General features: G+C 36.5%; 1 protein-coding gene across 3 annotated transcripts; it reads left to right on the top strand.

The window, feature by feature from the left end:
* The first annotated feature begins 157 nt into the window (after window positions 1-157).
* Window positions 158-20,953, top strand: PAICS (phosphoribosylaminoimidazole carboxylase and phosphoribosylaminoimidazolesuccinocarboxamide synthase). Of its 3 annotated transcripts, none has more exons than XM_016158743.2 (10): window positions 158-275; window positions 394-457; window positions 4,215-4,412; window positions 9,486-9,664; window positions 12,105-12,284; window positions 12,384-12,497; window positions 13,166-13,249; window positions 14,119-14,299; window positions 15,430-15,588; window positions 18,211-20,953. In XM_016158743.2, the coding sequence occupies exons 2-10, from the start codon at window positions 442-444 to the stop codon at window positions 18,372-18,374; spliced, it is 1,275 nt and encodes a 424-aa protein (XP_016014229.2). In that variant the 5' UTR covers window positions 158-275; window positions 394-441; the 3' UTR covers window positions 18,375-20,953. The 3 variants fall into 3 exon arrangements, with proteins under 3 accessions (XP_016014229.2, XP_016014230.2, XP_036083790.1); XM_016158744.2 differs by having other exon boundaries at window positions 160-271; XM_036227897.1 differs by having other exon boundaries at window positions 173-294.
* Window positions 20,954-24,440: the final 3,487 nt, after the last annotated feature.

Raw genomic sequence — 24,440 nt, 5'->3', positions numbered from 1 at the left:
TGCCTTCCCCTGGCCGTCACTACTTGGTACAATCCAACCTATGAACCGCTCTCACTGCCGAGAAGGGGGCCCGGTCTAAAGCTTTTATAAAATGGAGAGGGGCGCCAGAGCGCGCCACTTTTCACCCCTCCTGCAACAGCGCCGGCGCGGGGCGGGGAGGGTGACGGCCTGCGTCATTGCGCCTGCGCGGCGGGAATCCTCAGGGAAAGCGCTCGCTCCCATAGTTCTAACTCCTCAGGGTCGGTAAAGACCCCAGGTTTCCACCGCTGCTGTAGGTACTCGACCAAGGCGCGAGTGGGTACTCTAGACAACGCGATACTGCCTGGGGGTGTCTGTGGGCCGCGTTTCTCTTTCCCCGCTCTGTGAGCCTCTCTGACCACTCCTCTTTTCCAGAGTCCAGCCTCTCTTAGTGCGGTCGCTGCCCCCAGTCCACCCAGGACGATGGCGACAGCTGAGGGTGAGTAACGGGCCTTTCCAGGAGTCAGCCCTGGACTCCCTGCTCTCCACGGCCTTCCCGCCTCCACCGCCCACCCCAGCCTTGAGTTCGCAGGCTCTGTGCAGACATGTGCGCGCCCCGTGGCCCTAACAGTAGAGTTTCCCGTGTCTCCCTGCAGCCGCCCCTAGGCCGCTAGGCTGGCCGAATGGTGGTGCGTTGGAAACAAAGCTCACTCCGGCCTCTCCGAACTTTCTTAAATACTCAAAACTGCCTCTGGGGTGTAGAAAAGGAACAAAGTAGAGGATAATTAGAACGAGAAATGCCTAGGAATTGGAGAGTGCCTGGAGATCAATTTTGTGATCTATAGAAACTGAAAAACACAGGAACATCTAAAGTTGACTCTTCAAAGTCTTGCTTTTCCAGTTAGGTTAATAATAACCTACTATTCCAGAAAGTTGATAATTGAACCTTCTAAAAAAGGTGCTATTTTCTGTCCAGATTTTGTGTGTTTTTTAAAGTAGTCTTTTGGTGCCGTGATGGCTTTGGAGAGCTCCAAAACCACCAGACAAAAAGTTTCCTTGCTTCGCTGTGCATTTATCATATTTACACATCTACACAATTTGTCCACGAGTGATTATATCCTCAGGAAAGGTTGTGCCAATCTCTGCTGGTTAAATTTCTACATTTGTGGAAATCCTTATATTGGCTGGTCTGTACATTCTCTCCATATAGAAATATTGACTTTAGGTTAAAAATTTCAGACTAAAAAGATACAGAGAATTGAGTAACAACTCCAGAAAATCAACTCCAGAATTTTTCCTGCCGTAACTGTAGATGGATAGAATTTCTAATATCTTTGCTCTTTCACTTCCTTCCATCTTGCATATCTTGGCAAGTTAATAGAATGTTACTGTTATGGTTTTTAAATGACTCTATCTTGCTCAAAAGTTTTCAGTAGCAACCCAAGAGCTGTTAAAGAAAGATGCTTTCATTCATATCGTAAATACTACTTCCTTCCTACCTCTTCAACCCTAACTTTGATTTTTCTGTATTCTGAATTCTAGGTGTACATTCCGGTAGGTAATTTACCAAGTTTACTCTTTGTGTTTATTGCTGTTTCTTCTAGAACAGTGCTGTCTAATAGAAATATAATGGAAAACCATACGTAACTTTGTTTTCTAGTTGCCACATTTTAAAAAAGTAAAAAACAGGTGAAATGAACTTTATTTTATTTAACCCACTATATCCAAAATAGCATTATTTAAACACATAGTCACTATAAAAAATTATATTCTGGATCTCTTTTCATATTGAAATCCATTGTGTATTTTTACACTTACATCAATTTCAAGTATTTCATAGCCACATGTAGTTAGTGACTACCTTATTGGACAGAAGTCCTAGATGTTCTTATTCTTACACTTTTCAAGATTCTTAAGTTTCATTTCCATGAATTATTCTCAATCTTCATTGATCTTTCCTGAATTCACCCACAATTTTGTAGCAGGTGTATCAGTACTTGAAACATATGTCTCCTGTGATTGTTATTTAAGTTATTTCTCCTGTTAATTGAAATTCCCACCCTATTTAATAACTAGGTAATAAATATTGATTTGACTAAATTGGGAAGGAAAGGCAGCAGGTATGAACTTCTTTTTGCCTTTTATCCAACCTAGACAACATCCACGACTTTTCCCTTTCTATTATTAATCGATTGTTCTTAAAACTTTTACCTTTTAAATATCTCGAATCTTTTTCCTACTGCTTTTTACTTAGTCCAGGACATTTCTTGCCTGGATTGCTGCCACAGCATCCTAACTAGTCTCTCCATCTCTAATTTTCTTTCACCTACTCCTTATTTCATTCACCACAGAGTAGCCATAATGGTCTTTCTGGTAGAGAAATCTGTCATTTTATTCAAGTTCTTCAAAGACACATAGTTGCTCTTAGGATAAAGTCTAAATTCTATCAACATAGCTTATGAAGCCTGAAGGATAAATAGTGAAATGGAAGGAAACTATTTCCGGCCTAGGGAAGAGCTTGTCCAAAGCCTGAGAAGGGGATATAGAAATCTATTTATGGAAGTTGGAATTCTAGGAAGGGAATAGAGAAATCTGAATTTGGAGCACTGATCCAGGCTATATCTTGAAGGGCCTTTTAAACTTTGTCAGTAAGTCAATACATGGTGATAGGAGATGGGGATTCATTCTCTTAATTAGGTACTCTGCAGTGTCAGCTATTAAACTAAACTGTAACTGCTTTGTTTAATGGATACCTTCAGTTCACTAGCTGGTGGTATACCTGACCCATCCCCTACCCCCGATTCTTAGGGCAGTCATCTCCTGCCATTCCTTTCTACTCTTTAGATGTTGCTTTCCTCACCTGCCCAACAGTGTGCACACACATAGTGCTCCAAATATACTGAAGCTCTGCCATGTACTCTTTCACTCCATGGTCTTTGTTTCACTCTACCTACCCCTGTCCCCCTTCTGCCTAAATTTTGATCATTCATCAGATCTCAGCCTAATCCTCACTTTGTTCTAAACTTCTCTGATGTCTAGACTAGGTTAAATGGCCCTACCATGAACTTGTGATCTCATAGTGCAGGAGTCTTCAACCCCTGGGCCACAGACCAGTACTGGTTCGTGGCCTCTTGGGAACCAGGCCACACAGCAGGAGGTGAGCAGCGGGCCAGGGGGCGAAGCTTCGACTCTGTTTGCAGCCACTCCCCAGCACTAGCATCACCGCTTTAGCTCCACCTCAGATTATCAGGCATTAGAATCTTGGAGCGCCAGTCCTTGGTGCCAAAAAGGTTGAGGACCGCTGCCACGGTCTGTATATTTCTCACATTGTACTTATTGTGATGACTTGTATAATTTCAGCTTCCCTTAGACTTAGGTCACTTAATAGCAGGAATTCTGTCATCTTTACTGATAATATCCTTGGTAGCTGGCATATGTACACTAAAAAATGCTGTTACTTAAAATGAGTCAAGTGTTCTGGGAGCATGAGAAGTGATTTCTTTCCTTGGAAGTTTTAAATTCTTAAACTTCTATTATCTCTGATCTTCATTTAAATCATTCTTATGACTAAGATTACTTTTCTTTAGGTCTTATGACCTGCATCAAAATTGGATTCTCTTGTCATTACTTCCTCATAGTTTCCTACAACTATTAGGAGAAACAGTTAAGGGTAAGGGATTAGGAAGCCAGATTGAGAAATAGAAGTGCTTCCTAATAATTGTAGTGGGTGGAGGTGCCTTTTCTTTCACATTAACTTGAAATCAAGAGCCTGTGTGGCTGTACTTTCCTGTTTCTCCTGCCCCAGAAACCAGAAGTCAGGAAAAATACAGCTGTTTTCCACTGCAAGCTAGTTTAGTTATTGTGTTGTAAATATATGAAAATGCTACTGAATTTATATTAATTTTAATTTATCTTAATTCTTCTTCAATTTACTGTGAGAAGCAGATAGTGGAAAGCACAGATTTCGATATCAGAAGATTTAGGATTTTGTGTGGCTGTGCCATTTCCTAACTGTGTGACTACCACCTTTTTGCTAATTAGTTTCCTAGTCTGTATAATTATTTACATAATAAAAATTCATCACAAAATTGTGTGAATCAAATATGCACATGAAAATACTTGCAGAGTATGAGTTAATTTTATTTAAATTATTACTGAGGCATTCTGTGTTCACTGGTTCATTATTCTAGGTATTTAGTCTTCAATATTCAGGAAGTTTCTTCCTAAAATCTAATGTTTCCATTTTATTTCCACAGTATTGAACATTGGCAAAAAACTGTATGAAGGTAAAACAAAAGAAGTCTATGAATTGTTAGATAGTCCAGGAAAGGTCCTCCTGCAGTCCAAGGACCAGATTACAGCAGGAAATGCAGCCAGAAAGAATCACCTGGAAGGAAAAGCTGCAATCTCAAATAAAATTACCAGTTGTATTTTTCAGTTGTTACAGGAAGCAGGTAAGTGGCTCTCCCAGTAGCCTCTGCCTTCATATTCTCTCTCACACAAACAGATTGGCCCTTTTCCTGGGTAAATGACACAATTGGATTAACAACATATTGATTACCAGTTATATTTTTTAGTTATTACAGTGAGCAGGTAAGTAGCTCCCCCTCCCCCCAACAACCTCTTTCTTTTCACACGAACACACATACACATAAAACACACTTTGATCTCTCTCATGGGGAGAAGCCATTATTTGGATTAACAGCGTTTTTTTGAAGATGTCTCATAAGTAAGCATATTTAAATCAAACCAAGAACTTTTAAATTTCACTATACCACTTCATTTGGTTTGGAATTTGTAAGTAGTATCATTTAGTTAAAAGGAATCTTTAACAGTTTGCTACAGTTTTTATCTGGCACTTATATCTTCCTTGTAACCTATCTCTCCTAAAGAGAGACTTAACCTATAGAAGAGCTTAAGGAACTTCACTACGAAGGATCCTCATTCGTGTGTTAGGCAGCTCTAATTGATCCATTGAAATTTAGTCCCTGTAATTAATTATTCTTTGCTCCATCCCTGAGATAATACAGAATTTCATATTTCTCTTCCACTGGAAAGTTCTGTAAAGAGCTTTTGAAGACTATTTGAAAACTAACCATAATTTTTCACCTTTCCCTTCCCCAAGTGAGGGATTTGGACTTGATCAGAGATCTTCAGGGTTACCTCCTAATCTAAAACCGAATGAAGACTATTTCCAATAGAGAAATCTATTAGAAAGATGATCAGAAAGAAAAAAGTCAAAACATTTCTGTGGAGGGTGTTTGGAGTGAAGGAAGGGAAATTAGGGTAATGGGTTTTTCTGCATGGATTCTGTCAGTAGTTGATTGGTCTGTATTGAATGAAATCTCAGCTAGTAAAAGATTTGGGCTCTTTCATTCCAGTGGCCTCATTGCCTTGGGTCCTTATCTATAAAAGCTTTGTTCTTTATCATCTCAATTCTAATTTTATAATTTAATAACTTTGTCTCCTTTTCCTTCCACTGTTCCCAGTTGCCTTCCATTTCTTAGAGCTTCCCGTAAGCATTAATCTTTCTTAAATACAAAGGGGGATTAATACTTTTGTTACCAGTCAAGTTAAATATACCTACCTTCTACAAAATAACAAAGTAATTCAAGTTAAATCCACTCTGTCAATACATAATGGGTTCTTGAGTAGGTTTGCCTCTTCCAAGTACTGTTTCACATTTTTAAGTTAGTATGAAAAAAGAAGTTTCATTGCCAGTCTAAATTGTTGTCCACACTATAAACCCCTCTATGCATTGAAAGTAAGTATATTGCATATTTAAAGGAATGCCCATAGTTCCTAACTTATATGACCCAAATTTTTATTTTAAGCCTTCCTTGATCGATGGTTTCCCAGTGACTTTGAGTGGATTTACAGAAAGAGCATCAAACTAATTTAAGACTCCTTTTACAATATAGATAAGTGAGCCATTTTTATCCTCCCAAGTTATTTCCTTCTCCCCATACACATTAAAATTTTTTAAAGTTGCTTAACACCATAAACTGTTAATAAATTAGTTTCTAGGTACTCATTGCTGTGGGGTTATATGTATACTTTAAAGTAATAGAAGTACAGGTCAAAAGTTTTATTTGCTTATTCAATAAGGTACTGCTCAGTGTACTTTCTGGGGCTTAAGGACAGGTAAATTGGAGTGATCCAAGTTGTCTCCGACCAGGATTTACGACCAGGATTTACATAGTTGTGACTGTGAAAGCCCTGCCTCTGTGGTAACTAGGAAAGTTGTTCACCCTAAATAAAGTACTCTAACAGATCTCTTTAAACTACTGTATTTGTCACATTTAACATAGCTAAAAATTACTTGGCTTATAGGAAATATTGAAAGGTGTTTTCCAGGCTTTGTATGTTATGAAATTTAGGAAAACCTAGGTTTTTAAAAATTCTTAAACAGATCAGTTTTAGGGGACAGAAAGGGGTTCTATAAAGCCTTAAGTAATTTTTACTTGCTAATAGCTGAATAAATGCTATGTCTAGTTGACTACTAGTTGTCTATTTAAAGTAGCTTTCTTTACAACCAGGATTATGTTCCAGGTTAAGATATTTCTAGAGATTAGAATGGGAAGAGCACCAGAATGAGAATCAGTAAATGAGGATTCTAGTTTTCTCATTGTCACTCATGAGCAAACTGTAAAGTACTGTACAAATAATAAGTATTGGTAATACTGTTTTTCCTCAGAAATAATATTACATGTTGTACCTGAGTTATGAGATTTGTGTATTTGGTCTCAATACTTAAAAATCAAAATTTAATCTCAGCTCCCCCACAGAAACCCTTTGTAATTACATTTAGGTGTGAGAGTAGTGATATGAATAATGGTCTAGCAATTGCCAAACCACAGACGGGAAGCTGGGCAGCTTTAATACACTGATGACCCCAAGGATATGTGGGCCAATTAGCCATCATACATAGCCATTGTAATTCAGAGTATGAAGTGACATTTACATTTTCTTAGTAACCTTGATAGTTTTGAATTTTGTGGACAACAGACATGGGGGGAAGTTCTTTTTCTTATGTAGTCATGAAATTTGCTTTAATGGTTAACATGTATTGAAAGCAATCATATCATTTAAACTGATTCACTTGTTTTTAAAAGCAGGGTTTTTTTTCCTGTATGAGATCATTACGATAAGTTGATTCTTTTTGCTTTTGGTTTCCTTAGATGTGTGTGTTTTGTTTTTGTTTTTATTTTTGAGGGGGTCTTCCTCTGGGTAAAAGTAACTATCATTTACATTTAAATAATGGTTTTAGATACTAGTCTGTCAAGCTTGTTAGACAAATGAGCAGCTATGACTGATTAACAGGCCTAAAAAAGAAAAGCTGTTGAACCCAGGCATGTAATTAACCACCTCAAGTTAAGGATTGATGTCAGTGACCTACCTGCACATGAGCCCAGTTATTCCTTGAAGTTACAATGATTGTTTTACTTACATTCTTTCCCAAAGTTCCAGTTTATATAGCATACTAGAATTTATTTTCCCTGTTTCAGTTGAAGTTTACTGGTCAAACCCAAAGGGAATGCAGAGAAAACCCTAGGTTTTAGAACTGGACAGTACATTTCAGTTCCAAGCACCATTACCAACTGGCAGCATGACCTAGTTTGTCAGATTACTTAATTTTTTTGAGACTCTGCTTTTTTCAATGTAAATGATGATTCTTACCTCAAAAATTTTATTCTGGGTAAATGAGATAACACGTAAAACACTTAGCACTGCAGGTTTCCATAAATATAGGTTCATGTATGGATACATACATAAGGTCATAGATCCCCAATCCTTTCTTGATGAGAAAAAATTGATTTTAGATTAGAGGATTAGATTGTGATTGGAAGTACTAACATTGCAGCCTCAAGATGAGCATTACTATATTAAATCCATGCAGAGTTCTAAGAGATGTTTTCATTTACATTAATGTTCTAGTATTACTTTGTATTGTGACATAATAACACTTCTAAGAAAGACAGTCTGTCATAGTGGATAAGTGGTTAGCCCACAAAGTTCAGACAGTGTGGGTTGGAAACCCTGCTTTACCTAGTACTAGCTGACGTAAGAGCTAACATAAGTACTATGCCTCAGTGTCTTTATTGATTTTGTTAGGTGTCATCATATTATCTACCTTACCAGGTGTTATGAGGATTAAACAAAGAAAATTGATAATGCCTGACATAACATAGGTCTTTATACTTTTCAAAATAAGGTTGTGGTAAAATATACATACATGAAATTTATCATTTTAACCATTTTTAGGTATATAATTCAGTGGCAATAAGTACATTCACAGTGTTGTGCAACCATTACCACTATCCGTTTCCAGAACTTTTTCATTGTCCCAGACGGAAACCCTGACCCATTAAATAATTCTCTCCTTTCCCCTTTCTCCCCATCTCCTGGTATCCTCTGTTCTACTTTCTATCTATGAATTTGCCTTTTAGGTACCTCATGTAAGTGGAATGAATTATATAGTATTTGTCCTTTATTTCACTAGCATAATTTTTCCAAGGTTAATCCATGTTGTCACATGTATCAGAATTGCATTCCTTGTTATGACTAATAATTTATTGTATGTATGTACATTGTGTCTATTCATTCATCTGTTGATGGGACACTTGGGTTGTTTCCCCCTTTTAACTATTGTGAATTTTGCTGTTGTGAACATTGGTGTACAATTACCTGTTTGAATCCCTGCTTTTAATTCTTTTCAACCTGCTTTTAATTCTTTTCAGTACCGCCTGCCCTAGAAGTGTTATTATATCACAGTACAAAGTAATATACACAGCACTGTAGTATACTGTGAATCAAACTATCTGGAAACTGGCATGAGTTTAACATAATGCTCATGTTCAGGCTGCAGTGTTATCTTAGTTTTCCAATAACAGTTTAAATAAGAGAAGGGAGAAGAACAAATATTTTCTTTGCTATTGGCCAAATTGGCCACTGTGTTCCTGCTCTTCCACATTGGATGATTTTCAAGGATTATTTGCTCCTTAAACAAGAGAAATAAGAGAAAAAGGATATCCAAAATTTGGAGCTATATCTAATTGTGATAAGTAGATTGATATTTTACAAGGCCCATATAATACTGGACCATAGACCATAAGAATCCTGCAACTAAATCTGACTTGGAAATAATTTAATGTCTCCCAGGTAAGTTATCTACATTGTGCAAAGTTAGGTATGCGCTGGAAGAAGAGGTACTCAAAAAATATTTTTTTGAATGAATGAATTAATGGATGGTAAAGACACTGGGATCCATATCTTCTAATCCAGTATATACTTTGCCATGTGATATTAAAGTGAAAATTTTCTGAGTATTTTGATAAGCAGCATACAGCATGATAGTTCTGTTTTCCTACTTTCAACTTTTTTTATTTTCGATAGTGGCATTTAAAGGTAATGCATTTAACTAGATAGGGTTTTTGTTTTTTGTAAAGGGTAGAGTTTTCTTATGCCTCATATTTAACTTTTAAATATAATTTTAATGCTTCTTAATTTTTATCATTAATATATAGGTATCAAAACTGCTTTCACCAAAAAATGTGGGGAGAGAGCTTTCATTGCACCTAAGTGTGAAATGATTCCAATTGAATGGGTTTGTAGAAGAATAGCAACTGGTTCATTTCTCAAAAGAAATCCTGGTGTCAAGGAAGGATATAAGTTTTACCCACCTAAAGTGGAGATGTTTTTTAAGGTAATTATTTTATGTCTCTGTGTCTTAACTATAAAATAGCTATAAATTTATAATTACCAAGTCAAAAGATTTAGACATCATTAAAGCTTTTGATATTGCAATTGTCATTTCAGAAACATGTCAATAATGTATATTTCTATTATCAATGATAATTCAGCTTTCTAGCCCATTTCCCATTTAGAAAAAAAAGTGTGTCTTGCTGCCAGCATTAATTTAATTTTACATAATCACTTTCATTGAGGCCGAAGCAAATCTGAATAGTTTTCAATGTGAAAATAAAATATAAAAACTGTTTTTGGAGTTATTTCTAAACAGAACTTGTCTCTAATCCTAATGTAACAGAAATGTATATGATGATCAGTAATAGTTTTTTTTGTGGTAAATTTCAAAGCACAGAATAACACAAAGCAGAACATCACATTCCACGCAAAAATATCACGATTCTCTCCAGATCTTCTTGCCAACCTTGTTGTGTGAGCAGCAAACTTTGCAGTGACTGGTTGGATTCTGTTTCCCTGATGGTGGTGGTGTATGCTCTTGGGGAACTGTCTTTTAGACAGGCGAAGAGTGTTGACATCACAGCACAGGGAACCTTGGAGATGTTGCTACCCTGGGTTGTGATGTTTTTCCAACATTCAGTCAGCATCAGTCTGAAGTTTACGTGGCTGATTGTGTGCTCAGCATTGTTCTTAAAGAGGATGTAGGAATTCAGCACTGTAATGTTTAAAAGGTGGCGAGAGAATTTCTTATACCTCAACTTGTGCCTTTTGTGCTCAATTGGATAAGAAATGAGCATCTGGGGTGGCTCCATAAGTGTAGTGGTCAGCATGTCTGCTCTACACGCAGAAGGTCCTGGGTTTGCATCCCAGGTGGAGCCACGGACCAGGCCCTCCAAGTGCACCAGGGGTGCCAGGCCTCAAGTGAGCCAGGTCCTGGGTGCACCAGGCCCCAGGTGCATGCCGCGAGTGTGTGGGAGGAGACACCCCATCTTCAGAGATCCACTTCCCAGTTCTTAAAGGGAAATGGCAACATCCATAAGTTGGGGTGGAAGTTGGGGGGCAAAATTAAAGAGAGGGGGAATAAAAACAAGAAATGAGCATCCGATTAGCTGATTCTGCTGCTCCCAAAATGACACATGGCTTCTTAGTTTTTTTTCTTTTTATTTCTATTGTCTACTTCAATCACAGTATCATTGTGAAATGTTGACAATATTGTCACCTCCTTGTCACCACTTCAGCCATAAGTTCACCACAGAATCTGACTATAGGCATACCGTTTGCAATCCTTTTTTTTTTTCTTCCAGATCGTTTGGCATCTGTTTTGTGTCCAAATGATATGTCACAACTGCATCAGCCCTGTTTTGATGTAATTCTCTGAAGCATGGGAGATGTATGGCAAACTGTAGGGAAAAGGTTAGGAATATAATCTACGAGTTATTGCAGGATAAATGCTGCAGCTGTAAGCACTGCCAGCAAGTATTTTCAGGGCAAACAGGAAATGGGTTAAAGAAAAACATCTGTGAAAATTTACTTACCTTTCGACCAAGATGACTAACAAAATGAACAAATTAAAATCAGCAATTACTAGGAAGAAAAGTAACAATTCAAAAAGTTTTTAAATTTACTTTTGAAGTGTGTGAAGTAAAGCCTAATATGAAGGATCTTTTTATATTCTAATACAGAAAAACTATTATCAATGTCTCTTATAAGCAAAAATATAGTAAAAGATGTAGGAATCAGTAGTTATCAATTTGTATTTGTTTTCTTTAAACTTTTTTTCTTTCCAGCTTTGTTTAGATACTGTTATGCATAGTTATACTTAAGCAATGTCAGTGTATTTTTAATCAATGAACTGCACAGTTTAAAGTGCTTGTATTATGATTATAATTATACAGATCAAGAATCCTTGAAAAATTTCATATAAAGTTGGGACACGATATAGAATAAAATGAAACTTTAATTTTTTCACCGATCTCTTTACTTTGAAGTCTCTTGAATTATCAAATAATGTTCCTAAAAACTTGTAGATTCTTTATAAATTCTTATCAATAATAAGGTCAGGATATTATGAAAACCATCCTGGAAGATTTGGTAGACTAAAATGTGCTTTAGCCTTTTTTACCCTCTCTGTTGACTGTGATTAAGGAGAAATAAAAATCACAAACTTATACTTAAAATAGTTTATATGTAGAGAGAAAATTCTTTCACATGCTTTATGACCTAGAATAAGTTACCCAACTATTTTGCATTTTAGAGTAGCTATTGAAAATAGACAAATTAAAAATAATTTCTGTAAATTAAAGTATTTTAAATAAAAATTAGATCTTAAGAGGAAATTAATATTTCTGAGGACTTCATGCTCAAGGGAAAAAGGACTTCAGTTTATCTGAAAAGCTCAAAAAGCTTATAAAATTAATTCTGCTTCTATACTTTATTCTCAGGATGATGCCAATAATGATCCACAGTGGTCTGAGGAACAGCTCATTGCTGCAAAATTTTGCTTTGCTGGACTCGTTATAGGCCAGACTGAAGTGGATATCATGAGTCATGCTACACAGGCTATTTTTGAAATACTGGAGAAATCCTGGTTGCCCCAGGACTGTACACTGGTTGATATGAAGGTACAAATAAAATGGATATTTGAAAGTAAAGATTGTAACTGAGAAATGTCTTTAGTAGTATAGTTTTGAAAAACTTCTTTGGTGATATGCTGTTTCTAGATTGAATTTGGTGTTGATGTCACCACCAAAGAAATTGTTCTTGCCGACGTTATTGATAATGATTCTTGGAGACTCTGGCCATCAGGAGATCGAAGCCAACAGAAAGACAAACAGGTAGGTGATAACTTCAGGTTTTTTTGTCCTTTGCAAGATCAGTCTCCGATAGAGAAGGGAAGATAGAGGAAAAGAAAAGGCAGTTATTATTCCTTATGATACAAACCTAAGTTATTGAATGCTATTTGTTTTCAAGATAAGTATTTCGTATTTCCTATGTCCTGAAAAAAAAAAAAGGAATAAAATTTTACATTTACAAAGCTCAGTTTTCACTTATTTTAATAGACTTACACATAGAGCAAGTATTATACTTGTTTGGCTAATTGAAAACTAAAGCTCTGAGAGGAGGATAGATATTGTCACAAGAGGCAGCTTTGGAACTCCCAAGTCTTCTGAATCTTACCAGGTTCTATTCCTGTTCTTTCCTATAAATAACAAAATTAGAACAAGACCCTCTTTATCCTTAATATATATAATGACGGTCAAGGAATTAATTGTAGTTGCTAGTATAGAAAGCACTTATCCTAAAATGAAAGTATGTTTCACTGTCTGAACTTTCTTTAGTCTAACTCAAAATAAATTTGTAGACTCAGGTACATTTTTAGATACATCCCTTGCTATGCAAACTTAATAATCTGTACCCAACTCAGAAACCAAATAATTTCAGATAGCAAGAATACTACTAATAGAATATATTTTTGTTCTAAACTTCCTGTCTTATATTCTAGTCATATCGTGACCTCAAGGAAGTAACTCCCGAAGGGCTCCAGATGGTAAAGAAAAATTTTGAGTGGGTTGCAGAACGAGTAGAGGTAAACCTTTTGTATTAAATTCACACCGCATTCTGTATTTTTCTTCAAATAAATCTTACTTCAAAAAGAAAAACAAAAAGTGAGAGGATGCAGTGCTTTTCTTTTTTCCAATGACTTTAAAGAAAGGAGTACCTTTAAGAAATGTGCCACCTAACTGCCCTCACTAGCATACTAGAACTCCTGCTATTAAGCTTACCGGTGCACTCCTCTCAAATCCTGTTGGGGAAACCTGGAATCTTGTCTTCTCCTGGCCCCTGCAGGAGAAGCCTCAAATTTCCTATCCACCTCTTCACTGCTACTCAAAGTTCCTTTAGCATGGGTTCCATTAGCAGAGTTCACAGTTGGAACTCCATGTGTCATTAAAATGTTACTTTAAAAGATTTATGATACTATGATTACCATAATTCCTGGAAAATTGAATCGGGTTTGTGGTTACTTAGGGTTCTAACTACTTTTTAGAACATCATTTCCATGGAAACATGCATTTTGAATCTTATGCAACTAACAAAGATTTATAACATGATCTCTATTTTGGCTGATTATGCCTGAAAACCTCCAATGAACAGAATGCACTAAAAATGTTTGGATGAAATATATTTATAGCTTTCTAAATATTAATTAGAAGCTTGAGTACTCATTTTATCTGATTAAAAATCATACTTGTTAGGTCTTAATTATGAAGAACTCTTTAGAGAGATTATTTTTTAAAATAAATTCTATCGTTTTGTTCTGTTTGTCTTAAATTTGGTCTATTAAGAAAGGAAGTAGTTTTACCATAAACTATATAGCTCTATAAACTGTTCTTACAGTAGTCATTCCTATATTTACTTATTTTTGTCCTTTTATGTATCCATGTTTTTCTTTTCTAGTTGCTTCTGAAACCAAAAAGTCAGTGCAGGGTTGTCGTAATGATGGGCTCAACTTCTGATCTTAGTCACTGTGAAAAAATCAAGAAAGCTTGTGGAAATTTTGGCATTCCATGTGAACTTCGGGTAACATCTGCCCATAAAGGACCAGATGAAACTCTGAGGATTAAAGCTGAGTATGAAGGTAAATGTCAAATAACTTGAGCATTTCAGGAAGTTCTGATTTTGCCAAAAATTTTTACATTTAGACTATTAATGCTGGATAAGAGCTTTGCCACATTTCCAAGGGAAAAAAATGTGGTACTCTGGGCTTTCATGACACCTCCCAAGAGCGTAAAGAATTTATAAAAAAATGAATCAGAGAGAAAGATTTGAAAATTCAAGCATGCATAGAAGGAAAAGACTAGAATTAGTCTTTACCTAATAAGAAAGTCCCTCAGCACTGTTTCTAATCTGTTCCAACAGAAAATAGGCCCCACATCAATTATAAGAGAATTGAGCTTGAAGCAGCAGATCTCAAGGATCAATGACCAGTCTTGCCTAGAAGCAGTCAAACATGAAATTGAGGACTAATTTCAGAAGTTAGTATTGAAAATAAATATCTTAATGGAAGATAGCATTGATCTAAAATAATGGAGCCCTGGAGACACAATCAAGTGCTTTTCAACTGGAAGAAAATGTTTATTGAGTATTCCTTCCAAAGACAGTTGCTACAGGAGAATAGTTATTAATTTTTTTAGGGGGGAGGAGAAGGGGAAGGTCTCAGACCCCCTGGCAAGATAATAAAAGTTAGAATTCTTTCTCCAGAAAAATGTAAAGGAATGATTTATAAATTTATCAAAGAACGGTTTTAAGATATGTTAGAAAATATACTGAAGGGTTTTAAGTATTTGGGTATTATTTAATTTGCCTTCAACTCTTGTTTCAAGAAGTGCCCCTAAATCTTTAGTCTATTATTCCTTTGGTTGAAAGACACTAGGACAGACACTGGTTTGAGTGATGTCATTCTTCATTTTGGTGAGCCTAAGCAGCAATAGTAGAAAGGGCCTTTGAGCCATTCATTCACTGACACCTTGCTACACTTTGCTATTTCCTTTATACTATAGTTCTTAAAGATGGCCAAACCTGTTCTTGCTACTTCTTGACATAAGTAGCAGAGTGAACCTTATATTTTTAATATGTATATAATAATAGTATCTTATTTAGAGACTGAGAAAGGAATTCAAGGAGTTTAGACATATAGGCCTTTTTTATAACCTGTCTTTAAATATCTTTTGACTACTTAGCATAATTATAAACTTCTGATTTCCTTAGGGGATGGCATTCCTACAGTATTTGTGGCAGTGGCAGGCAGAAGCAATGGTTTAGGACCAGTGATGTCTGGGAACACTGCATACCCAGTTATCAGCTGCCCTCCCCTTACTCCAGACTGGGGAGCTCAGGATGTGTGGTCTTCTCTCCGACTACCCAGTGGTAAGATACATTGAAGTTTAAAAAATTCTCTATTAAAAAATTCTAAGTATGAACAATAGTATAGAGAATAATGTAATGAAATCTCACTTACTCATTACCCAGCTTCAGCAGTTAACATATTGTTGCATATTGCTCCCTCTCACTGGATCATTTTAAAGCAAATCTTAGACTTTATAGGATTTTATACTTAAATATTTAAATATGCCTCTCTAAGTGATAAGAACTCTATTTTTTAAATCATAATACCGTATATGACATCTAAGAAAAATTAATAGTAATTTCTTAAAATCATATAATTTCCTATTAGTGTTTGAATTTTTTCAACCTTTTCTAGGATCTTTTGTCTATCCATTCTTAAATTTCAGAAAGTTGTGTCTTGGTAAGTCTGTTTCTATCCTGAGCTTTTGGTGAGCTCTTTTAATCCGGAACTCTGATTCTTTAATCCTGGGATGTTTTCTTGAATTATTTAATTTCCTTCCCCCTTCATTTTCTCTCTCTTCTGATTCTAGATTTATTATTCAAATTTGGACCTCTTTGATAGCTATTCTATTTTCTTGCTCTTGTTGCTGTACTTACTAGAATATTTCTTCAGCTTTACATTTCCAGTCCTATTGAGTTTTTCATTTTATGCAGGGTATTTTTAATTTCCAAGAGCTCTTATTTGTTCTCTGTCTCCCCGCAGCCCCACCTCCCAAACATCCTTTTCTTTGATCTCTCTCAGATTATTGGTTCCTTCCCTCAGCTGTATAATCTTTTGTCGTTTGCTCCTTAAAGTGTTGGGCACTGTAACAAACCATTTGGAAGTCCTGTGCAAGTGGATGGGGCCTGTCAAAAGTGTGTTCCACTATAGGCTGATCTGATACGGTTGTTCTTTAAGTAACTCCTCACATCAGTGTCTTTCAGTCTTTTCTCATGTGATGACCAGAATCACCCAGAGAACCTTTCTAGTCTCAGTCTTCTACCTAGAGGATTAAACCTGGCTGACAGCATTTGGGAAGCCAGGGAACTTGACTAAGATGTGTGTAATCCCATTTTCAGTATGGCATTCCTTGTCTCAACTGGGCCTGGTATCCTCCAGTCCACAGAAGTCTGGATTAAGTCTATTTTACCTTCAGAAAAATTTTAAACTGACGTGGTGCAGAAGGAGCAATTGCTTAGATACATGGAGTGAGAAGGGGACCTGAGGGCCTGCTTCTTGACTTTCAGTCAGTCTTCTTCATAGCCCCACTTTGACCACATTCTTCTTTTCAAAGGTGTCTGTCTAGTGCCACACTAATTCCTCAGCCTTTGAATGGGTTCCGTAATGCTAGTCAGGTTGCTTCTCATCATTCCCTGCTTCCAGTTTAGGATTAAATTTTCTTAGTCTGCTAAGTAGTTATGACTCCATTTACTTTTCAGCTGTGTTTGTATCTATTTTCTTCCTTCCTTTGACTATTGCTTTTATATGATTTCCGAGATAATACATCTTGTGATTCTTAACAAGACATCCGATTATATCAACTTAAGTTAAAAATATACTACAGCTATAAGTAAAGCTATAACCAAATTTATAGCGGAGAAATAATATAGGTATATAATAGGTATCATCCATGGAGCTTAGAAAAAGCTATCCATGGGAATGTGATAAGTGAAAATTAGGCAGTTTTTATTTCGTACTGTCCAAGGAGAAACAGAATCTGAAAGATTTTTACATTGTGATCACTGGAATTGGGTATAATATTTTGAGGGACAGTATTATAATGGCCTGTGTAAAATCCTGAAAACTCCATTTCTCCTTTTCTTATGGCATGCTCACTGGATAACCTAACTTTTTGCTAATTAAACTTTGATATCAGAAAAGGAGACCTGGGCAGTGGGCACAGGTATCTCGGTTCCTAGAGTAGAACATTCTACTTAGTATAATTAACCTTGTGATTTGTACTTTATTCTTACTGGGGATAGCGAGAGTCAAAGAACCTGATGAATTCCAAGAATACTAGGAAAATGGAGCTTTTGGATCCATAGGCCCGCTAGTCCTTGACTCTAGTGACTGACATAATAGTTTCAATTCAAGAAACTCTGCCTAAGCAAACTCCCCCAAGGAAGTTACTTTCTTACTTTTTTAGATCTTATTACTATTGAATAAATTTATAATTAATAATTTATTAGGATTATTCTTTGGATTTGACTAGTTTACTGCCTAAAAATGTTAAAGTAGTTAAAGTGTAAAGACAAAAGTAACTAGGATATTATCAAAAACAGTTTGTCTAAGAACAGGTACTTGTACTCTTGTCCTTGTCCCTTGTTTCATTTCTGTTGCCTTTTACCAGGGATTTAAAAGGATTGTACATGTGAGAAAAACTTTGAAAAAAGTAAATTTCTTTCCCAATGTATTTAGTGACAGAAGTGATAGGTGATGAAAATAAAATATCTGCTCATGGCAGATATATATGATTTATTCCCTTATAATCATTTTGCCACTCCAACAAAAAGGATGTAAACTCCTGCATATCCTTTGTCAGACAATAATACAATAGCTTTTTATTGTCTGACTAATAGGACTTCTCTGAGTATGAAATAGTTTGCTTAACTGGTATTTTCATTATTGACAGCTCAATTTTCTTTTTCTTTCTGAACCAATAGGTCTTGGCTCTTCAACCATACTTTCTCCAGAAGGATCAGCTCAGTTTGCAGCTCAGATATTTGGATTAAACAACCATTTGGTATGGGCCAAATTGCGAGCAAGCATATTGAACACGTGGATTTCTTTGAAGCAGGCTGACAAGAAAATTAGAGAGGGCAATTGATAAGAAAGAACATCATTGTGTTTTTTTAGGAGAAAAACTAAATTTCTAGTTTAGCCACAGGGAAAAAAGCAAGCAAGATGATTTTAAATCAATCAGAAAACAAGTGAAATTTATTAGTGAATAAGTGCTTCTCTAGATTCATGGATTAGGAGAATATATGTACATATTTAAGAACATTTTAAAATGAATATCCACTATATGGTCATTGTTGGGTAATGTAATCAAATATATTTGCTTAACAATGCTAATAATGTCCTATTATAGAGCTCTGAAGTTACTACTTGGTCTTCTATATCTCAGCCCTTAAGGTTTAGAAAATTAAAATGGTTGTAATCTTAGAAAGTGTGGTAAGAGCAATGTAGTTCTCTTAATTTGATCTTCACAAAATTCTAAGGGCATGATTTTATATTTACAGTCAGTATCTCAGAAAATGGTGTACATTTATCTCTAGCTATTGATAGAGATGTTTTATTTTGATTTTTTTGAAGAAAAATTGAGATTGGTTCTAGGAACAGGGAAGACACATGATATAAGATGAAGGGATGCTGTGGAAGCCATGGAAATGGGACTTTTCTGAGAACTTTGATGGGTGTCATGGCAATTTGCCATGGAAAAAAAGTAGATCCAACTTTGCCATTCCAAATGAAAGATTTAGTAAATCTTGGCTATGTGGATGTCTTTGAATCAAAAATTATTTTGTGATAATATTTTAGCCACACTAACTAGTATACCATCATTTTCAGAAATTAGAATCTCCCCATTGATAACCATAACTAGTTTGTGTAAATTCAGGCAGTGTACGCAGCAGGATTCACTTTTGAAGGAGCAGTTGTTACTGAGAGGTATTGTAGTTCATCATTAATCTATAAACCGTATAAATTAGTATTTCTATATGTTATATTATGCAGGACTGAGGATTTTATAGATCACTACTTTCATCCAAGTATCCATGAACTCAAACTTACACATGTGTAAAATTTTAGGTATATGCTTTTATGAAAAGGGGGCAATTACAGTTTTATCAAAAGGATATGTCCCCAAGAATGTTAAGAATTTCTGCTACAGATAAAATCTTGGTAAGACCCTGGCCACTGGCCTACTGTCTACACTTTTCACCTCTCTCAAATGTTAACAAGCTGGCATCCCTTATCACCACTCACCTGACCTCTGGTGGGGTGTGACTGACCTAACCACTTCTTTCCAACCTCTCAATCATTTCTCATAATTACTGTTTCACCTTAAGCGTTGATGTTTCCTACTACTGTCTCCATTGTTTACAAATAATGATCTTAACTCCTTCAACTAAAACTAGCATTACTGAGTCCCAGCTCTGTGTCTGTAGACTTGTATTTTCAACTATCCATTTCTGAGTGCTCCAAACTTAATTCATCATCCATCAAGCCTATAACTGGCTACATTCGCTATCTCAAATCAAAATTTTGATTTCGTCCTTGATGTTTTCATGACCTTTTGCATCTAACTCATCACCAAGTGTTGAATTTATTACCATTTACCCATCCTCTGCACAAGTCTCAAGTATGGGTCAAAGTCTACATTAGCCTGATCTAAGAGGTCTTCATTCTCAGCCCAACCTTTTGAAGTTGATTGCCCAAGGACTTACAACATAAATTCTTAAAATCTGTTTTGCAACATAGACTCCTTTGAAAAAATGAATGTTGTTACCCTCCCTAGAAAATTGCACACAAGTCACCAGATTTCATTGGTTCTTGGTTCCCTTGAAGCCTATTGGTCTGTAGGTTAAGAATTACTGATGTAACCGATCAAGAGACTTTGCTTTCCTAATTTTTGGACCATCACTTATATACCATTAGTTCTTAGAATGTCCTCATTTATGTCATTATTAATGTTATTAGAGTTTTATCTTCACTGTCTCCATGAAACCTTCCCTAATCACCTGTAGCTACAAGGGCTACAAGTAGTTCTTTATTGGATTGTAAGCTGAGAAAATTTTATACTTTATTCCTCTTACATTGCCTTGTGATCTGATAAGCTATGCCTGTCTGTCAGAGATGGGGGAATTGCAAAAATTATGTATTGCTTAATTTTCTTATGTTCACAAGAATAATTTAAAAGATATGATTTTAGCATCTTTAAACTTGGGCTTCATGGTCACTCCATAGTCATTGACTGCTGTTTTGGCTTTTCTCCCTGCCTAACAAAAACTTCACCTGTTCCTGTACAGTACCTGAAATTTTTCAAACATTGATTTAGACTGGTGGATAGGACTGATCATTTTCAATAGTAATTGTCAATTTCACTATTAGTTCTTACTAGAGTACATATATCCTCAATAATTCAGTGCTGGAGTAGATACTTGTTTGAAATACTTTAACTGTGTAAAAAGTAACACAGAAATCTAACTAGTTTGCCATCTTTGGGTGTTTTATACTTTCTGTGGGCTTATAGCTAAACATGAAAAAGAGGAAGAATTGTGCCCAGTAATGTGGCACTTAAACTTTGTATCATAAAGCCACTGCTGTTGTTTTAATGCAGTCTGAAATTTAAATATTGAGCCTCTGAAATTTAAATATTGCAGCCAAATAAAAGACAAAGATCAACTCTTGTGTAAAGCTTTATTTATTCATCCATTTGTGAAATACATGTTTTGCCTGATTTTATTCCTAGGCCCTAGGAAATTAGTACTGAACAGAGACAAGGCCCCCACCCTCACAAAACTGAAATTTTATTGGGGATAAGCCATAAAAAATAAATTGGATAGATTCAGGGAAGTAAACATGCATGCAAAGAATAACCAAGGTGAGAGTATAGTGATAGAGATAAGAGGAAGGTCTCTGAGGAGAACAGAGCAATGATGTAAAAAAGGAGGCCATGCCAAGAATTGGTGAAATAGATTTCCAGAGTAGGAACGGGAAGTAAAACAGCTTTGCCTTTTTGAGGGCTTGCAAACATGCCAGTATTGCTGGAGCAAGGGTGAGAATAGAAAGATCACGTTCTTGTTAACAAAGACTAGATCCCTTGAGGCCTATAGGCCCACAGTGAAGTGTGAGAGGAAAAACCATTAGAAAGTTGGAGCAAGGGCATGACATAGTTAACATGTTTTAAAATTCTGGCTATTGTGTAGACAAGTTGAGGCTGTTGTCCAGGTGAGAGATGATGTGACCTTCAACAAGTTATTTAAATTTTTTGTGCCTCTACATTAAATGGGACTAATATTACCCGCTTCAATAGATTATGAGAATTAAATGAGTTGACACATGTAAAGTCTTATCCTGGCACATGAATGCATTATGTAATATCCATTTAGCAGACTGTAGAGGATGGAATGAGTGAAACTGATTCGCCATGAAAACAAATACTCCCTTCAGCTAATTTCTAAAAATGAAAGAAGACAGCATAATGTGGGTGGGTTAAAGCACGATGTGCCATGGACTATCAACAATCTCCCTGCCATCTTCAGCCCAGCAGTCCTTGGAAAGCCAATGAATATACTTACTTTCAATGGAATGGTACTTTTTGCATTTAACTGCCCACATCCTCAAATACCTGCCATGGAGTTGTTATCTAGCATTATGGAGCTGAAAATAGCAGTGGAATGGAAACAAAAAGATTTCCTTGAGCTTCAGTTCTCATGTAAAGTAGGCGAAGTAATATTTCTTCTGTCCACCTCAGAGTAGATAAAATGACTATATGGAAGCTTCTCAAATCATATATTACTAAATCCATCAGTACAAAAGTAAGTTTTTGAGTACCTACCATGTGCAAGACCCTGGGGACAAGATCTAGTTTCTGCCTTTGATGAGTCTTGCAATCTTCCAAGAGCAGACAATTCCGAAACACTGTATTGTCATGGAGTAAAAGATAGGGTGGGTATTCTGACTACACAGAGGAGGGGATCTGAATAAGTGTATATTGTGAGTGAAGAGGGACTTTTAATTCCTTCCACTCTATTCTCAATCCCTCACCTTTTCTTCATAGAATTTATTACCACCGAACATAGTATATGTTTGTTTATTGCCTCTCCCAACCAGAAAATAAATTTTGAGTGCACTGATTTGTCATTTTGTTATTAACTGTATCCCTAACAATTAGTATAATGTCTGACACCAGCACATACAAGGCATCCAAATATTTGTCAAAGGAATAAATATGCAAATTCCAAGAAGTATGGCAATATGAAACTATCTATTAGAGGAATATAACATATAAGGGGAATAGGGATTGAGTAACGAAAGACCAATGTGGGTTGGGGAGGTAATAAGCAAAGGCCAGATCATAAAGGATCTTACATACTAGGCTTTATAGTGTAGGTTTTCTCCTGAGGGCAAGAGAATGGCATTTGAAATATACTTTAAAAGATTGCTCTGGTTTGGAAGACTCCTGTTTCATGAATGGCAGGTTAAACCCATGTATTTATATCCTTTTGCCAGAAAACCTCTTTAAAATGACAGAATAAATAGAAACAGGAATCCATGGCAGAGGAATTCTGAAGAATTTCTGGAGGCTACAAAATATATGGGATAACTGTCAGCAAAAATCAAAACTAAAGCCTTATTTAGAGTCAATGATCTGAAAAGTTAGAAAAGCACTACTAAGGCAGTGATTCTTAACCTTAGGGATGGGTGGGTGGGTTGGTATAAACACCATGGCAAATCTAACAGAAGCTATAAAACCCTTTCTCAGAAAAATTCACCAAAATTTTGGGTATACCAAATGTCATCTAGAGCCTTAACACCCCCGCCCCCAAATCCAGACATAATTGGCTTAAAATCTGACAGTTCCACAGCCACAGCTCTCCCCAAAATTTTTAGTAATTCACAGAAATTATATCCTCCCTAGAGTTCACCATTAGTGCTGTTTTTACACTCTACTAAATTGACCAGACATGAAATGTGTCAGGCACCAGAGGAAAAAAACTATAAGCCAGACATAGTTTCTGCCAAGGGAAGAAATGGGCAAAAACTCAGTTAAAAAGCTGAGTACTAACTATATGCCAGCCAGTGCGCTGTTACTGCAGTGAGCCAGGTAAATACGGTCCCTGGTTTCACGGAAATTAATAGTACATCTACAGTGAAAGAGACCTTGAACGATGATATGCTCAGAAATAGAGAGCTCTATGAGAGTGTTCAAAGAAGTAATTTGAAGGATGAAAGGAGTTAGCTAGGTTGTTGGGAAAGGAAACGGGAAAGGTCAAGAGTTAGGACCCAGACAGGATGAGTCTACAGGGTAGGCGTTCAATAAAATGTTCTGTCATTTCAACAAGAGTACTCAACAGGTACTCACTCCTTTCTGATATTCAAACACATCTTGACATTTAAGACGTTATAAAACCCTCGACTCGCTCTCTGGTACCTAAGTACTTACTATGCCAGGATGCATGAATTATCTTTTCTTCCTAGAGAGAAAATTCTATATTTTTCCTATTTTGCAGTCGGGAAACTAAGAGTTCGATAAATCAAATAACTTGTTCACAGACATCTGGTGAGTACAGAGCCAGGTACTAATCCAGACATACTCACCCCAAAACACATTACCTTTCTGACCTGACTGCCGACTGCTCCTAACTGGAGCTCAAGGGCGGCTAAGAAGTTTCACCAAACGTGCTTTGTACTTCGGAGATTCTTTTCTTCGGTACCTTTTCTCATATTATATCAGCTTCCCTGACGTAACTTTACCCAGAACCAACCCCAGGGTTTCCTAATTATCTTTCAAGATTCCGTTCAAATGCCAATTCCTCTACGAAGTATTCTCAAGCAGCTAGAAGCCGTCTCTCAGCTTCCTCTCCTCTGTCCCTATCTTGGAATGACTCCATCCGATTTCTAGCTGGTATTTTACCATCCCACAGACCTTTTTTTATCCTCCACAGGTCGTCGCCCAGTTCCGCCTCGTGGGACCACGATCTTGCTTGGTCGGCAGCAGTCGCTCCGGAAACGCACGCTGCTTTGAGCTGAATCTGGTGAGTCCTTTCTCAACCACTTCCCGGGTCCGACACCTAGTTCCTCCAGACCCGCTTCAGTAAGGTGTATCGACTCTACCCACGAATTTCTAGCAACGACAGCGTAAGATTACAGTGTTTGACGCTGTCTC

Source organism: Rousettus aegyptiacus, unplaced genomic scaffold (assembly GCF_014176215.1).
Source record: "Rousettus aegyptiacus isolate mRouAeg1 unplaced genomic scaffold, mRouAeg1.p scaffold_m13_p_10, whole genome shotgun sequence".
NCBI classification, from domain to species: domain Eukaryota; kingdom Metazoa; phylum Chordata; class Mammalia; order Chiroptera; family Pteropodidae; genus Rousettus; species Rousettus aegyptiacus.
Note: the sequence above shows the minus strand (reverse complement) of the source record. Positions and strands in the feature narration are given on the sequence as shown.